Raw genomic sequence first — 17,956 nt, 5'->3', positions numbered from 1 at the left:
CCAAGTAGCTATTACTTACTTGGAGTAAGTAAGTGGGAAGACAACCTGAGCCCTGTTCACAGCCACCTTAAATTTCAGGCTTGTGGTGGAATCAATGCTGTTTAACTGGGTGGATTTCAAAGCCATTTAATGTAGGTATAAGCAGGTAAAATATAAATATGTATCTCTTAATTACTTTTTAAATAGTTTTATCAGGCAATATGAATTTGTAGAAATAAGGGAAGTCACTAGAAATCCCATCTGAGCCACGAACCTGCAAGGTGGCCTTGGGCAAAATCATTGCTCTCTTAGTGCCTGTTTCCTCATCTATAAAAGCAGGTGATCAACTCCTGATAAAGTGCTTTTCACTGGAAAATGTTCTCAATACAACATAATTAACTCATAGAATTGATACCTGATTTTACTGCTTGGGCACTTCAGCCCTAGACAGGCACTGACTGTGTTGCCTTCTCCCCCTCAGGCATCATGTTCCGGAAGAAGAAGAAGAAACGCCCGGAGATCTCAGCCCCACAGAACTTTGAGCACCGTGTCCACACCTCATTTGACCCAAAGGAGGGCAAATTTGTGGGCCTGCCACCTCAATGGCAGAATATTCTGGACACGCTGAGGCGCCCCAAGCCAGTGGTAGACCCTTCAAGAATCACAAGGATGCAGCTCCAGCCTATGAAGGTGAGGGAGGCAGACAGTTCTTTCCTATTACTCAGGGAGCTGCCTCCAAGTTGAGGCACTGCTTCTGGTGCCCCATAAATGGGACTAAGGGTGGTATCTTTATGGAATTCAGTGGATAGCAGGCTTTGATAGCCCAAGGTGATAGTAACTTCATCAGGAATAAGGACAGTAGGATCTTGACCTGTTGCTGTTGAAATAACCAGCTGGCTGCCTGTCACAGTGATGGGGACCTGTGAAAACTCCTATGGTAGCTGACAGGACCTAGGATGCATTCAGCTGTTGTACAGGGAAGCCAAGAGAAGAATTTGTGGAGAGACCAGTTTTAGAAGGCTTGTCATTCTTGTGGGTGAGCAAATTTGGCTGGTAATTAAGTTGCCAGGGAAGCCTAAGTGGGAGAGAGAGCAATGTAGCACTGCCTTGCTGTTCATGGACAAGTGAGGAACACAAGGACTAAACTAGGGTCTGGGCTAAAAGGGTTAATAAACCAGCATTTTAATGGAAAGTGGGACATAGTAATGGAACAATGTCCTTCAGTAAGGAAAAAGAAGTGATTCCTTCTTAGATGGGTGGGTTTAGATGGCTACTGGTACTGGCATCTGGAGACTGTGTAAGTGACAGCAGGAAAAAAAGGCATGCTGTGGGAAAAGGCAACTTCATGGTGACCTCTCAGGAAAGGAAATGAAAGATGGTGACAGAAATATTGTGCTTAAAATCTTGCTTGCTTGGGAGAAGTTTTTGTTCCCAGTTAAAAAAAAAAACAAAACAAAAAACCCTGCAGGGGCCTAAAAACTGGAAGGTGTGCTGTAAAACCGAGATGTTGCTACTTGGGTTTTAGGAGGGATATAAAAAAGAGTTGACTATCTGATGAATATATTTAGCTTTTTGTGTACAGGTGCTTAAAGCATGGGGAATAAAGAGGACTATATTTGGTATAATGTAAGCTTTGGTATATAATCAAACCTACAAATGAAATGGCTCATCAGGATCTTGGAGCAGAATGCTGGTTTATAAAGGAAAAACTTGCTTAGGAAGAATAGGTGGGGAAAAAAAAGACAGGAGGTATTGCCTGGTGTCCTGAATGTGCTTTGAGGTTCAAAATATAGTAGAGGATAGGAGCACAATCCAGAGGAGAGATAAAATGTGTAATAAGAGACCAACTTGGTTAGATCAGGAGCTCTGTAATGAGCTTAAACTGCGGGAGGATTGCTCAGAAGGGTGGAAACTAGGTCAAGTTATAAAGGGCAAAGAGAAAAGAAATTCATGTAGGAGCAAAACTGGAAGGGCAATGCACAAAAAGAGATGTTATTCTCAAAGAACATAAAGGGCACTGAGGACACATCATGAGGGCAATGAGGAGGAGAAGAAGGATGAAGGAAAGAATTTTTTCACTGCGGGTTTTGGAAGAAAGTTAACAGATGATACTGAGAATTCCTAAGTGTTTAATGATTTTTCTCTGGTCTTCATTAAGTGCGATCAGTGGGCTGACAATTAGCATGAGGATGAAGGGATGAGAATGCAGACCAGAATAAGAAAAGAACAGGAACAGAAATGAGACTTAGCTAAGAAGTTGCATATTTTCAAGTCAGCTGGGCCTAATGAAATTCAAGGAATTGCAGATCAGTCAGAATAATTTCTATCCCCAGAAAGAGACTGGAACAAATAAGCAAGTAATCTATTTGCAACCACTTCCAAGGAGATAGCAGGGTAATAGCTGGCAGCCAGTATGGATTTATCAAGAAAAGAATCACGTCAAGCAACCCAATTTTCATTAATCACAGGGTAGGGGGCTTTGGGTCAGGGAGAAGTGATAGCACTCCCCTGTATCGTGACTTCAGGGAGCCTCTGGGCACTGCGCCGATGGTGTTTCCAGAGCAAGCCAAGTTTCCTCAAGTATTAGGCCATGGATACTCAAAAAATAGCGAGGCATCACTGTTGAAACAGAAATGTGTGTGAAGAGATTTCCTGGAGTTTGCCCTGAGCCTTATTCTGGTCAGGACTTTCATGTCTGACTTACTAAACCCGAGGATGGTAAAAGCTGAAAGGAGGTGCAAATCCTTTAGAGAACAAGGACAGAATACCCAACAGGCTTTAAAAACCTAAAGAATCATCTTAAACTAACACTGTTTTTCCCAGTAATTCGAAATGCAAGCACTCTCATGGACTGCATAACAAAGCTGACTGTTTCTGGTAAACTCCATTTGAATTAACTCTGATTTGATGATACCAATCAATTAGATTTTTTTTTTTCAAGTGCTAGTTGGCCAAGCCCTTGTATATAGTCCTGGATTAAATTATCATAGTAGTTCCTGGGTTTGTGTGTAGCTTATAAAAAGGTGCTTTTCTTATTAGAATTTCTCAGTTTTGGTCAGTAAGGCATGAGCTATGTAAGAGCACTCCATATCCATTTGGCTCAAATTTGGATGTTTCCTCATTAATCTGATGCAATGCTTAAACACAGCAGCAAAGCAAGATTAACTCACATCTTCCCTGTCTGCTGGGGCTAGGTCTGACTTCATGGGAGTGCCCTGAGTCTAATTCTAGGGAGTTTTAGCTAGAAGGGGAGAAGAGCACTGCAGGGGATTTTCTGGAGAGGCCATAGCATGTTGTTGGAGGCTTCTTATTTTGAGAATACCCATGTCTTTCTGGAATTACTTTTGTCCATTTTGGACAAAAAGTTCATGTCCCCAGCAGATTGTTCTGTGACAGCAGCTGGGCTGTGGAGGAAGGGGGGTGTGTGTGGTGAGAGAGTAGGAGTGAAGACCAGAATTTCCAGCTGCAGCTGGTGTGTGTGCCGTGGAGTGAGTTGAGTTGTCCTTTCTTCACCCTGTTGAACAAAAATCTTCTGCCTTTTGTTCTCAGATGCTGAGCAAACCAGGTGCTCACTTGTGCACTGTGGTGGTGTTCTGTTGAAATTACTGGAGCTACTGTGTTGCACCAGCTAAGTATTAGTCTCAATGTAATTAATTCAGCATGTTTAGAAGATCCCTGGAGCTCAGTTAGCAAACAGAAGATTGCTGTCACTCCAGGGAAGGACTTTCCTCAAGCAGAGGTTCAGGAAAGTGTAGGAGTGATCCTGTGCTGCGAATTTCTGTGGAGAAATGAAACATTTTGGTTCCCGGCACACGAAAAGCTTCTGTAAGCTTTTCAGTTCCAGAAAAAAAACAAGGTAGAACACTACCTAATATACCAACAGCTTCAAGTGTCCTACTGTACAGAGCTGGTGCCTGTTTGGATGGAAGCCTTGTTCTTCAGTGTTTGCTTACAAGGCAGTTGTGAGCTGCTGTGACCCTTTGTTCATCATTTTTAATTATAATAGCTTGGCAGAGTAGAGCAGGGAGGCAGAGTTGGAACAGCACAGTCTGCAGTGGTCAGGATTGGGATGTATTAGCAGAAATTGTAGAGAAGCAGACTGAGGGACGCTGATTACAATGCTATTGAGAGTGCTTCAGGGGAGAGATGAACCTTGTGTTGGCACAGCAAAGGTGAGTTTTGCAAATGGAGCTTGCAGCATGCTGGAACTTCTGAGAACTAATATTTCAGGAGCTTGGTGAGTGCATTAGTGATGTATGTAGTGTCACAGTTTCAGCACAAGAAAGCCAGGAGTGTTGAAATATCCTGGTTTTGCTCTAACATAGTCTTTTAGACGAATGTGAGCACAACAGCAGAATTGACTGTTCTGGCTGACAGCTCTGCTGCTCTGACAGCGGGATGTAACCCAAGGACTTTTATTTTCCCTCAGTAAAGGACATTGAAACAAAAGACAAAAATTGGTAATTTTTCCTGAGTTCCTTGAGTTGTCTTTGGCTATATGTACAAAATCTAACCTTTGACAAGACAAATTGAGCCTTGATTCTTACAACTCTGACTTGTTTCTCACCTTCCCTGTGTTTCCCAGACCGTGGTGCGGGGCAGCACTGTGGAAGTGGAAGGCTACATCTCTGGGTTGCTCAACGACATCCAGAAGCTTTCTGCCATCAGCTCGAACACTCTGAGAGGCAGAAGCCCCACCAGCAGGAGGAGAGCCCAGTCCCTCGGGCTCCTGGGAGATGAGAGACCCCCAGACATGTACCTTCAGAGTCCTGAAGGAGACTGGGCAGACAAGTATGGGAACTACCTCAACTGCAATGGTGGGTCCAAGGTGGCCCGGAGGCAGACCATGTGGCCGGATTACAAACCCCGCCTGGAAGGGCAGTCTCATCCCAACGGGATGGTGACAAAAGCCCACTCTCTGGGGCCCTCGGAGTTCCAGGGCGCCGATGGCAGCTGTCTGCAGCGCTCCTCTGGGCTGCAGCACGTGCCCGCTGTGCCAGGGGAGAGCGACACGGCCATGAAGAGCCCAGAAGAGGGCTGGCTTCAGCGCCAGCCCAGCGCCAGACCCTCGGGGGAGGGCAGCCCCAACTCCAAGTCACGGGAGAACAGCCTGAAGAGGAGGCTCTTGCGCAGCGTGTTCCCCTCGTCCAGCACCTCAAACAAGCCGGGCCCTCCCCTGCAGATCAAGGTAAGAGTTATTCACTGGACTGCAGTGTTGACTTTACAGTTCCAGAGGTTACATATGCAGCCAATTTAATTGCAAACATCGGGTAACCATCTGTTCTTGTTATGATTAATGTTGGAATCAAAATAGTCCTGAGCAGAGGAAATGTGTGGTCCGCCTGAGCTCCACGAGATGCTGCAAGGCACAGCTCAGGATGGCAGCCAGATCTCCAGCAGAAGGTTTGGCGGAGCTGCAGGAGCGTGGGCTGGGAAGGACGAGGGGTCTTAGTCACTACCTTCTGTGAGGTAAAGGCATAACTGCAATGCCATTCTGCTGGCCCCAAAAAGCCTTTGCCATTTGGGAAATTGCCACGATTTGCATTAGCAGTGTATTCTTCTGCCTGTGTAAACCAGAACTAACTTGGGGGGAGTGTGTTGGTTATAGCTCTATCTGCCAGGCCACTACAGCAGCAGGGTTTGCAGCAGCACCCACGGTGCTGTCACACAGGAAGTCAGACTGTTGGATTTTGTAAAGGGTGGGACAGCTCATAGCTACAGCTCCCCCAGGAAAGCTGTCCTGAATGGATGACTCATTTCTTGTTAAACTGAAAATCTCTGGTTCCTGGTAGTGGATAGGAAATGCAGCCATTGCTTCTTTTCCCTTCTGGGCTGACCCAGCATCTGTCTTCTGTCCATGACTTCAAAGCTGATGCTGGGCCTGGATGATTCCCAACAGCTGTGAACTGGGAGGATGATGACAGGAACCACTGTCCAAACCGACCTGACTGTTCTGAAGGGTGTTGCAGGGAGGAGATGTCTCCAATCCAGTTTCTTGCAGTTTGTATAAGGATCCAGGCTCAAGGCTTTGGGCACAGTGGGTTTCCTTTCCAAGGGAGAGGATTTTGAAAGAATGCAGTCCTTGTGTAACACAAACTGCACTTATTGCTGTCTCAGTGACTCTGGGCTGATTTAAACTGCTTCGAGGCCTGTCCCCTGAGTACCTAGAACTGGCTACTTCTCTCTTCCCCAGAGTATCTTTGCCATGCTCAGCACTTCCAGGAGCAGGACCAGAAGTTGCCAGCCAAGTGAATGTGCTCGGGAGTGTGTGAACTCCAGCTGTTTGTCAGAGGAGAGGAATAGGGAAGACCTTTAGGACTAATCTATCTCCCTACTCCAGTGAGGGATCTGTGCCATTGTTGTTTATCTAAGATGTTCTTACCAGCCTCTGATGATGAAAACCTGGGTCTCCTGCTCTAATGGAGCTGATGATGTGTAAGAAATGTGTAATTGCAAATTAAAGGAACAGTAATATAACTGAATCATGGAATTCCAGACTGGTTTGGGCTGGAAGAGACCTCAGTGTCCGTTGGGTTCCACCCCCTGCCATGGGCAGGGACACCTTCCACTAGACCAGGCTGCTCCAGCCTGGTCTTGAACACTTCCAGAGATGGAGCACCTCCCACTTGGCTGAGTAGCTGGCTGAAATGAAAAGGTGGTGCCTTGAAAAGCACCATGGTAAGTTTGAATGCACCTTCCTTATGAGGGGAAGGAGTGGTAGAACCAGTGACACCTCAAAATGTCCCAAGACAGAGAAGATGTACATGGGGACTGTCAGATTACAGGAGCAGGAAATAAGACTTATATGTGCTCAAGCAAACATGTGTGAGCTTGCATGCATGTTGTGTGCCCTTCTGCATGCTCTGGGTTATGTAAAACGTGTTTTTTTTCTCTCTCCTGAGACAAAACAAGATTTGGGAAGTAAATTCTGTGTTGCTGTGAGCGTGTCAGCACAGGACTGCAGGGGTGGAGCTGGTGTACGGGGAGGAAGGAGCTCCTGACAGGCAGTTGTGTTTGTGCGGTGCCCTGATGCTGCTAAATCGTGTTTTCCAGGGCCTCTCTGTGTGTGAGGCTTATGCAGATTCTGCTCTTGACAAAAATCCTTGATTAAAACCCAAAGTGCATAGAATTAAATCCTACACAATTATTCCCTGTCTGAGACAGGGAAAATGAGTGCTCTTGTAAAAAATTCTCGATTGGCAGTTTTCAGTTCCCATGCCCATATTATTAACTTTATTAATAATCTCTCTGAATTGTGAGAGAGAGAAAGCTTTTTGCTTTGAAGTTTCTGTTTTGCCCTATAATATAAATGATGGGTTTGCTCTTTCTGAAGTTGCTTCTTTGACAGATCTACTATTATTTTGCATATATTTATATACATATACTATGTATATTTTACATATACATATGTACGTATATAATGTATTTTGTACCTCACCTGCTAAATGTTGATTTTAATTAATCAACATTTCCAGGGTGAGTATTAGCACGACAATGTTTATCCTTCCTGGCATGGGAATGCATATCCTGAAGCCACATTCCCACAGGCTGTGATCTTACTACATCTCCTACACTAAATAGGGTTGGGCCTGCTTGTCATTTGAGTGGGAGGTCTCCAAAAACCTTGAGCATTGCTAATCCAAATTCACTGCAGGTCAGTTTTAAGCCAGCAAGGGGGCAGGTGGCTCTGTGTAGCAGGAGTCTTATGTTGGCTGCCTCCAGCTGTCCTGGTGCCTGGTGCTTTTCCCAAGTGGAGAGCTAATTCCATGCTTGATCGACAGGAATGCTCTGCAGGTACCAGTGGAAAGTGCAGAGAGTGTTTTCAGTCGGCAGAGTGTAATTACCCAAAGGGAATTAGGCCAAGACTTCAAAGTGATTTACAGCATTGGCATGAATTCCCTTTCCTTTTATACAAAGGAAGATCAGAGGCATGGAGGGATAAAGGATTTTCAAATTCTCTGCAGCACAGGTTGCCCCTGATTTTTGGTGGCAAGGTTGGAATGCTTTTTAGCAGCTGGAGTTTTTTTTCTGTGGGTTTTGTGCCTTGGTGGTTTTTTTAAGCATGCTCCCTTAAAACTGCCTCAGTTTGGAGGCTGCTAAAGTGTAGCATCCATTCCCGAAGGGATTCTTGAAGATCTTGCATCTAAGGAGATCTTCATCCAAGCCATGTGTTGGACAGACCTGGAGACAAGAACCTGAAGCTCTTGACTCCAGTCTGCTCCAAGGTGTGCTAGGGCAGAGTGGGATGACACAGAACTGATTTCTCACCTCTCTGATTGTTAATCCAACCATCACTTTGTTTTTCCTCTTTGTTCTTCTTGAAGCCTAATGCTTTCTTCAAGCCCCAGCAGTGGGGTTCCCCCCACAGCCCTGCAGCCAAAGCCCAGTCTCTCCCCCCGGACCAACCTGCCTCCGAGTTCCCCAGGATGATCTCCGAAGCTGGGACCCCCCAGAAGTCCCCAACAGCAGAGAAGGCTATGGCAGTGCCACCAGGCCGGCCCTCCCCAGCAGGGTCCCCCAGGAACAGGCAGACCCAGACCAGTTCCAGCAACCTCCACCTGCCCCAGGACTCTGCTGGGAAGGGGCAGCCAGCCAGTGAGGACCCTGTGGTTGTGACTCATGAGCAGTTCAAAGCTGCCCTCAGGATGGTTGTGGACCAGGGAGATCCCAGGGCACTGCTGGAAAATTACATCAAGATTGGGGAAGGCTCGACAGGAATTGTGTGCATCGCTCGGGAGAAGCACTCGGGGCGCCAGGTGGCTGTGAAAATGATGGACCTGAGGAAGCAGCAGCGCCGGGAGCTCCTCTTCAATGAGGTGAGAGTGCTGGAGACAGCGGGATTCTGCTGTCCTCATTGGAACCATCAGTGTGGCAAAAGGAAGGGAAGAGCAGGATCATCTTCCTTTTTAGTAGTGTTATGCTCATACCAAGAACAGCTGTTACTGGGGCATGGAGGCTCTGCGCTGTAGTTGCAGGATTGTGTGTGCTCACTTGGCTGGATAAGATGAAGTGTGGTGAGTGATTTTGTGGTGGTCACTTGTCCACTGTGGTTTTACAGGTGGTGATAATGAGGGACTATCAACATGTCAACGTCGTGGAGATGTATAAGAGCTACCTTGTGGGAGAAGAGCTCTGGGTGCTGATGGAGTTCCTGCAGGGAGGAGCCCTCACAGACATCGTGTCTCAGATCAGGTATAAAGCAAAATCCCGGACATCGATATGGGAGAGCAAGGACAGCAGAGTGGAGATTTCTGGGACAAATTGGTTCCCTCAGAGATCTTGTGTTTGCAGTGCCCTGAAACTACTGCAGTTTATAACTGTTATCAATTTTGAATATGTGGTAATACTTCTGATGTAGAAGGGACTAATTTAAAGTACTGAGCCCTTTAGATACCCACTAGTCATCTCCATGATGACCTTCCCTGTAAAACACAGTACTTACATAAAGTGTTTACTATATCTGTTGAATCCTGGCCAGGGACTTCATTGAATAAGTATTAAAGAAATAGTTTTCAGTGGTGCAACCTTAGCCACAAATTCAACCTCACTAACTCCTCTGGAGAAGTGCAGCAGAGCCTTGAGATCTGGACTCCTTCCCAAATTTTATTGCCTAAAGATAGCAACTACTGGACACTCTCCTAAATTTGTTTCCTTATCTACACTGCTTCATATTCAATAGTACCCAAAGCATTTCTGTAGGGCAAATAAGTTGTTCTCAGATGGCCTCTGGTCCCTCTCAGAAGGTGTTCTACTGATGCAGTTATGGTTATTGTGTCTTACCCACGACTCTGGAGCACCCTCCTCCTGCTTCAGAGCAGTCCTGCAAGGCTGGAAGTTGGGACAGGGAATGCCAGTGGAATGACTGACCAAGAAGGTCCGTAGGATGAGAGTTTCTTTTTGGAAGATTCAGGATCTTAACTGGATTACAGTTAGGCAGTATTGATAGCACTAATTGTATTCAGTTTTTAAAAAACCATAGTATACCTTTAGTTCACATATGTGCTTGGCCTAGGTCCTGTGGTGGGGTTAAGGCATGTATCTTACTCTGCTTGGTGGATTTAAGGCATGTATCTTGCTCTGTTGGGTTCTGAGTTTTGGAAGTACAATTTTGAGGGGCATCCAGAGCCACATTGTCCTCTGTAGCCTCCACAACCCCACTTGGAAGGAGTGCCCTGGAGACACTTACCTGGGCAAGCCCTTCCAGAATTGAGTTCAGAGGCATCTCAGGGTCTGCAAGCCAACATTTAATTCTGAGGAGTGCTCAGTTACAGCTTACAGGGCCAATGAAGCTCTTGTAGCTCTTGGCTAGTACTGAATTGCAGATAAAAAGCGATGAAGAGGTTTATGAAGGGTCTGTGTATTTATATCCACCAGTGAGACCTCAGCCTAGATTTGTTTAAAGAAGCTTCCTTTAAACCTGTTGGTGAATGCTTTTTTTTTACCTCATGATGGAAGAAGGATCTGTTATAACCATAACATTTATCAGAAGTAAGCTGCAAACCTTTATCGGTTTTTCCCAGGAAGGAAAATGCCATCATTGCAGTCATTAAACTTTTGCTGAGGGGAATAAGTGATTTACATCTCCAGGAGTGAGGTAATCCTCCAGTAATCTGTTTTACACTATGCAGTCACTTGACTGAAACCAAATTCCATACATGCCAGGGGGAAAGTGCACTTCTTGTGATCTTTGGGAACCCCAGGGCTTTCAGGTGGGTTAGCTCAGGCACTGTGAAAGGAAAAGCACTGTTCCTAAAGGCATTGGGTTCTGTGCTGGGAAGTGCCACAGGTAGCCTTTGTCCCTCTCCCTTTTCAGATTAAATCTTAAAGGCAGAAGTAGCCTCCTGACATCTCTCAGATTTGGTTTCCATCAGCGTGGCATAGTGCAGCTACAACCTTGTAGCTGTCCTGGTTAGGAAGAATAAGGTGTAGGATGCCAAACAAGCAGCACAAGTGTAGATTTCTCAGCTGATGGTATAGGAATTGTTACGGGTTTAGATGGTACTGTTCACTGCACAGTTCTGCCTTCTGAGTGCTCTCTTCTCCTTAGGCTCACTTGCAGATCCAAATTTCAGGAGGTTTCATTTCTGTCCTCAACCAGGGGTTGTTCAGAACAACTGCTAGAGACAGGCTGAGAATCCACAGTACTCAAATTGGTACTTCAGCTATTCTTGGCAATAATTTACTTCTAGCATTAGTCAGTGTAAACATGCAGAGCTGTCACTGTCCCCAGGTACAGGAGAGAACTTTCATTTCTACCATTTTCACTTGATTGTGAAGGTTTCTATATTGCTATTCTAAACAGCAGCAGCTTCTAAAGAGGAGCTTCTTGGGGCTCATATTCCATGTGCTAACAGTGGTAGAAATCAGTAGTGCCTTCCCTGCTTCTAGCCTGTGCTATCTTTAGTTAGGTGTGAGTGTACCCCAAGTGTCTGCAAACACCTAAAGGATCCCTGTATTCGCCGTCAAATTATGCATTTGGATGTTTTGTGGATACAGTTGCACAATAAGCCTTGTGAATAATGTCTTTACTGTGTTTGCTTAAAAAAAGCTGTCTCACCAGTTACTGCAGCACCTTGGCATCAAGCAGCACTGCTGCCTGTCAGAACTGCTTGAAACAGCATCTTGCAGAATGAAATTAGGTACAGAACTCCAAGTGCGATTTCTTGGTATTAAACCTATGAAAACTTGAAAATTGTCAACCATTAAGTAAAAAATGTTTTCCTCAGTAACAGACGTGGAAGAATGGTGAAAGTGAGATGGTGATTGTCAGAGGGAACCAAAGTGTCTACGTTTAAACCCCTGTGTCCCTGTGAAGGAGCACTGTGCTCTGCACATTTTAAGTGCCCTGTCTGTGATTGCAGGCTGAACGAGGAGCAGATTGCCACAGTGTGTGAGTCGGTGCTGCAGGCTCTGTCCTATCTCCACTCTCAGGGGGTCATTCACCGAGACATCAAGAGCGATTCCATTCTTCTGACGTTGGATGGCAGGGTGTGTTTCCTCAGACAAATTGTTTCCTGTCTTCTGCTGCTGCTGCAGCTTCTGTCTCTTAATTCCTTTCTGTTCCCCATCCCTTGTTTTCCCCTTTACTCTCTTTGTCATCTTTGTCTGGGGCATTTCCCTCTGTGTTGTTTAAGGCTTATTTTTAAGGTTGGGTGCTTTTCTCTTTGTACAGGTCAAACTCTCTGATTTTGGCTTCTGTGCTCAGATCAGTAAAGATGTACCTAAAAGAAAATCCCTGGTGGGTACTCCTTATTGGATGGCTCCAGAAGTCATTGCAAGGATACCATACACCACGGAGGTAAGGGACCACCTCCCTAATAGCAGGAGAGCAAGTAATAGTCTGAAGTGTCACAGGAAAATAACTATTGGCTTTTCTAGGAAGTCTCTAGATTCTATTTAGAAGATAAACCCAACTATGACTACAGCTTTGATGGTGATAACATCAATATTTCCTAAATCAGTAGAAAACCAGATTGTTCTGCTTCTAGGAACAAGGCATCAACTTCTTCTATTTTTACACCTAAAGCTTGGCCTAGACTTGTGTCCGCTGTGGACCAATGCGAGCAAGGAGCAGCCTGTGACATTATAGGGATCACTAAATCAATTCCATAAAGGTGGTGGAGGGGGGGAGATGTGAGCTCTGAGAGGCTCACCTCAGGGGAAGCAGACATGGGAACTCTGGAGTTCTGGGCAGGTGGCAGCAGACTGATTAGTTTTGTTTACCAACCAGGCAGGTTCAAGCAGTTACTTGCACACCTTTACATGTTGCAACACCAGCATGGCTCAGTTCTGGGTGCAAAATTGACTTTGTTAAACTTCTGTAAGGAGCCCAGAAGCATTAAGGACATCAGTGTTGGGGACTCTCAGTACCATTTGTCATGGGAGGGGTGTTGTGGTCTTTGTGAAAGCAGCAAAACAAAGACCTGCTCTTCTGGAGTGTGTGTATTGATATGACATTGTCTCCCACAGGTGGATATCTGGTCCCTGGGGATCATGGTCATAGAGATGGTAGATGGAGAACCCCCCTACTTCAGTGATTCTCCAGTCCAGGCAATGAAGAGACTCCGTGACAGCCCTCCTCCCAAACTGAAAAACTTCCACAGGGTGAGCATGCTGCCAAACACTTGTAAGCCTGATGGTTATCATGGGCAAATATCCATATCAGCCGTTCCCAGTACAGCTGGCTGTGGAAATGGTCTTGCTAGGACATGTTTCTTGGGGAACAGCTTTGGCCTCGGGGTCTTAGTGGCTGCAAGCTGCTGCTGACAGCTGGTGGCTGCTTTAGGAAACAGCCCTGGCAGTGTGAAGGCACCTGGGCATAAATGGAGAGTGCAGGTCAGAGCTGCTTCAGGTGGACCCAGCAGTTCCCAGCTTACTGATGTTGATTGAGTAGCTTACCTTCCAGGGAAGGGAGCAGGAGGATCCCTGCTCATGAGAGTTTTCAGCTTCGTGGCCTTCAGGACTACAAAGGATGCATTATGGTCAGAGCAGGTGAGCTCAGGACAGATGCAAACTCATGGAGACACTGCAGCAGCTCCGAAGATGAACTTGACTCCATGGTTTCTTAGGAAAAAGTAGCAGTGACATAAGAAATAGTGATCACCTTTCAGTGCCCGCTTAAAGAAGTCTTCCTTTCATTCCATGCCCAGCCTCTGAGATCAAACAGCTTCTGCAGCATCCTGAGCTACCCAGCCTTTCCAATTAATCAGAGCATCTGCAGCTGCTAAAACTGAATTATTTAAGAGAGTAGACTGCTGAACTAACAGCACACATTCCAACATCAACAGCTGTTCTTTCCTTTTTGCCTTAGCAACACTAATGAAAATTTCACGGTCACATTCTGGACCTGGTGCTTGCTCTCCTTGGCAGTGTAAAGCAATCCTGGTCTGGGTCACACCTTGCTTGATGACATGGGCATGCCACAGGCTGTGACAGCCAGAGCTGGTTATGGTTTTGCTCTGCTCCACTTTGTACTGGGAAGCAGACTGGCTTCCAGCAGACCAATTTACAGGCTGGTGGGCATCCTCCCCAGTGTCCTGCTGGAGTACAGCTCCAGCTGTGGATCCAGCCTTCCATTCTGGTGCCCATTCATGGCTCACTGTGGTCGGTGACTGCAGTTCTGGGGGCAGCAGGTTAAAGGGATGTGACCTAGGATAATCCCTGCTGCATTGCTAAAGCATGGGCAGATTTATAGACAGGGATACAGGCTGGATCCTGGTACTCGTCCTGAGCTGTGTGGTGCCTTCTCCAGCAATGTCAAGTGAAGTCATCCAAAGCACTCCTGAGATGAGCAATATCTCAATGTAAACAGTATTTCAGGATCTACTAAAGGAACCAGAGCTGGGAAAATGCCCCCAGTCTAAATTGGATCTAATTATCAGTTTTACAATAAATAAATATATGCCAAGATAATTTTTTAATTCCATTTTAATGATGCAGAGGATTAAAACCAGTCAGAGATGTGCAGGGTCATGAAGTGATGCCTGGGGCTGCCTACTACCAGGCTTTTACACCTCTTCCAAAGGACAAACCTGTGAGGTCATTCAGCTTTTTGGTACTGGTGCTGCAGCTTCTTCATCTTCTTGTACCATTAGCATGAGGGTTTTTCAGGCTCTCAGAACCTAGGGGAGAAATGTTGCTATAGGACACGAAAGAACACAAGCACACGCCACTGTGCTCAAGGTGAAGATAAAAGGGAAGTTTATTTTCTGACTCTAACATTTATAGTTTTCCAAAAGTGACAGTGGATTGGAGGGTGACAGTGCCACCTCTCCAATGACACTGGACAAACTAACCGTCTATGAACTTTCTCCTCTTCTATAAAGGAATGCAAAACAATGAACTATCTACAGAAAGTGTGTGAGAAAGTTTGCTACAAAAATGTCAACACTAGAAGGCTTGGAAAATCTTAAAAAATCAGGGCGACAGAGAGCTCTATTTAACTACCTTTCCATAATCTGTGACCAGTAAAAGAATGGATTGATGCCCCCTTCCCACTCATGTGCTGTGCCCAGGTAGCAGGAGTCCTGCAGAGTTTTTGAGCTAAAATCCAGGAAAGTTTAAGTAACAAAATGGGAAGCAGAAGTAATTCAAATGGAAGGATGTGGCAGGTAGTCTTAGTTTAATTGACTGTATCCCATTCAAAAGAAAACAGCCCAAGTGTTGTGCCTAGCAGTGACAGAAAGTTATGTCCATAGCATAAAAAGCATGTGACCTGCATCACATTGCTGGAAAAACAGGGATACAGACTGGGAATGTGCAGGATCCTTTCAGCCACGCCCACCTTGGCAGCCTGGTGTTGCATGAGCTGTGCCTGGTCCCTTTGCAGGGTTGACTCAGTTGGTTGCTTTTTCACAGACCTCCCCAGTTCTGAGAGACTTCTTGGAGAGGATGTTGACACGGGATCCATTGGAAAGAGCAACAGCACAAGAACTTCTGGATCACCCCTTTTTGCTCCAGACAGGACTTCCAGAGTGCTTGGTGCCCCTTATCCAACAGTACAGGAAGCGCACCTCCACCTGCTGACTTTATATGAGGGGAAACTCTAGGGAAAAGGAATGTTTATAAAAGAAATATATAGAAAAAATTAAGAGCCCAGGCAGTCTCAACCTGTGAATGGTGCTTGGAACTTGCCAGTGATTGTTTTGGAGGACAAATGTGAATCCTGTCCATGCATCCTCAGCCTCCTGTGGCTTCTCCTTTGCTGAAGACAATCAATACAGACTGGATCTGAGTGAGACCAAGTCTGTCTCAAGGATAAAGCGGGTATTCCATGGCTTGCGGATCACTGCTGCTGAAGGATGGCGTTGGAAAGCGGAGTCTGAAGTTGTGTTTCTGAATGTCTGTGGGTTTCTGCACACCCAGGCTGCTGACTACTGAGCTGGAACGATATTTCCCACTTAGAAATGTGATCTTTGTTTCCTTCATTGTGCACTGGAGCCATGAGCTGACTCACTTTGGGGCACAGACCCCTTTAAACTGTCAATGCACAAAGACTTTTTTTTTTTTTTCCCCTCTGAGACCTTTTCACAGATTATTTTAATTTCCCTTGGTTAAATATGGACCTAGAAACCTGCACACACTTCCTTAGGGAGCAGATGTGATATGTATATATTTGTTTCTAAGTGGCTCTCTTGCATCAACATGCTTCTCTTTTGCTGCAGAATGTGTATGGTTTAGTGGTCAATCTTGAATCCATTTCATGATTTTAAACTTTTGGAGGGGGAAACCCTTGGATATGGTCCTCAAAGTGGACTCTATGAAGACCAGGTGCTCTTACCACCAGGATCTTATGGTTAAAAATTCACCATTTGCAACACCTTGTGTGCTGGTTGGAATGTGAACAGCATGCTCCTGTGGCTTGCTTTCCCAGTCCTCTCTCTCTGGAGAGGCTGAGAAGTGCTGCCCTGGGGCAGTTACTGGGTAGCATTTTGGGGGTGCTGTAGGAGACCAAATGGAAATATTTGAGCTATCCTGCACATCCCAGGATTGATTTTTGTGTTTGTGTGCTGCTGTCTGGCTATTGGTCTGCCCTTCCCCGTCAGCCCTTTAATCTGGAAGGTTTCTGGTTGTCTAAACAGCTCTTTCAGTTATTTTGATGTAGTTTTAGGTATTTTGTATGCTGCACTCTCTGATCAGTGAGATCCTCAAGGTAATTGGACTCTAGTTTGGGATTAACATTGTACAGTGATGGTGTGTGTTGTTGTGAGGTCTCAAGAATATATTTGTAAATGTGGAGCTGGGATCTTGTTTTGAAACTCCAGATACCAAGATTTTGGACTTTTAGTTATTCTCAGGACAGTCCTGCTGTCTCAGAAACTGACCTCAGAACTGCGTTTTCTTCAGAAGATGTTCATAACCTCTGTCCTCTGCTATTTGCTCCAGCTACAGATCCTGCTTCAAAATTGAAGCCATGGTTGATTACTTGAATTAATTTGGGATGGAATTCATCTGTACTGCTGCCAGCCATCAGAGGGTGGGCACCCAGTCTGCAGAATGTGTAGGTTGGCTCTGTAGCCCATGGGGAGAGGAACACCCCTGGGGGAACAACTCCAGAGGTGGTTCATCCCCTTGGTTCAGACATCTGCTGAAGGACAAAATCACTCTCTCTCTCACCCATGGCAGGTAGAGAGGTCATAGGGGGTTTCTGTAAACTGGATGTCTAAGTTTGGGCCGATGGAGTTGGTTGAAATTAATTCATTAAGCTCCTCCTTAGCTGCACTGGAAAATTTTTGATGTAAAATGTTTCTGTATTCCAGATATATTGCTTTTTTTAATGCAAAAAAAGCAGGGCTTGGAAAAGATTTATAATTTGAAACAAACAGTCCTGCTCGTCTTCAGTTGTGAATCCTTTGCACTTGTGTTTTAAATTAAAGTAGTTCTTGATTTATTCATAAACCTGTTAAAGTGTTGAGATGCTTAAAAATGTGTCTATAGTTCAGAGATCCGAGTGTGAACCTTGGAGTCTGCTCTAACTTCCCTGTTCTGTGGCTATATGGCTTCTAAAACAAGAGGAGACTGGGGCAGGAGCCTGGATCCTGAGTCCTGAAACAAAGGCTTCTGGGAGACAGGGATGACAGGTTTAGCATTTAACGCCATTTTATACTTTAGCCCAAATCTAACTAAACACAGTGAGGGAAGGTCCTGGAAAAATTGCCTTCAAGTATCTTATAAAATTTTAAAATCTCATTACCATATTTCTGAGGAATGCAGAAAGGATCCATCTTCCTGTGCAGTGTAGAATTAAATTCCTGCTTATTATGTTTCTCTCTTTGCAGTTCATGCACGGCCCAGCACCAATTAACTGCTCCATTACTTAGATGAATGTGGAATCAAACATAAATCCTAAGATAAATCTAGATTAGCTGAGAGATTGAAGCTCCGTCTCCAGAGCTGACAGCTCCTTCCCCAGGAACCAGGCAGCCAGGCAGGAGAATGAGGATGCAGAGCAGGTTTGGAATTTGTATTGCAGTAGTGT

At 45.4% G+C, this 17,956-nt stretch overlaps 1 protein-coding gene across 5 annotated transcripts in view; it reads left to right on the top strand.

Annotated features, from left to right (window-relative positions):
* The window catches only part of PAK6 (p21 (RAC1) activated kinase 6), a 38,725-nt gene extending 21,349 nt beyond the window's left edge, over positions 1–17,376 (top strand). For all 5 annotated transcript variants that reach the window (XM_071428071.1, XM_071428072.1, XM_071428073.1 and 2 more), the window contains 8 exons: positions 461–669; positions 4,565–5,167; positions 8,304–8,795; positions 9,038–9,171; positions 11,841–11,967; positions 12,152–12,277; positions 12,949–13,083; positions 15,337–17,376. In XM_071428071.1, coding sequence (XP_071284172.1) covers positions 461–669; positions 4,565–5,167; positions 8,304–8,795; positions 9,038–9,171; positions 11,841–11,967; positions 12,152–12,277; positions 12,949–13,083; positions 15,337–15,504 — 1,994 coding nt within the window. In that variant the 3' untranslated portion in view covers positions 15,505–17,376. The remainder of the gene's footprint in view (positions 1–460; positions 670–4,564; positions 5,168–8,303; positions 8,796–9,037; positions 9,172–11,840; positions 11,968–12,151; positions 12,278–12,948; positions 13,084–15,336) is intronic.
* Positions 17,377–17,956: the final 580 nt, after the last annotated feature.

The sequence above is a fragment of the Agelaius tricolor genome, unplaced genomic scaffold, assembly GCF_023055355.1.
Source record: "Agelaius tricolor isolate 1412-34295 unplaced genomic scaffold, bAgeTri1.0.p SCAF_5, whole genome shotgun sequence".
Lineage (NCBI taxonomy): Eukaryota > Metazoa > Chordata > Aves > Passeriformes > Icteridae > Agelaius > Agelaius tricolor.
The sequence above is the reverse complement of the archived record's forward strand: the minus strand, read 5'-3'. Positions and strand labels throughout refer to the sequence as shown.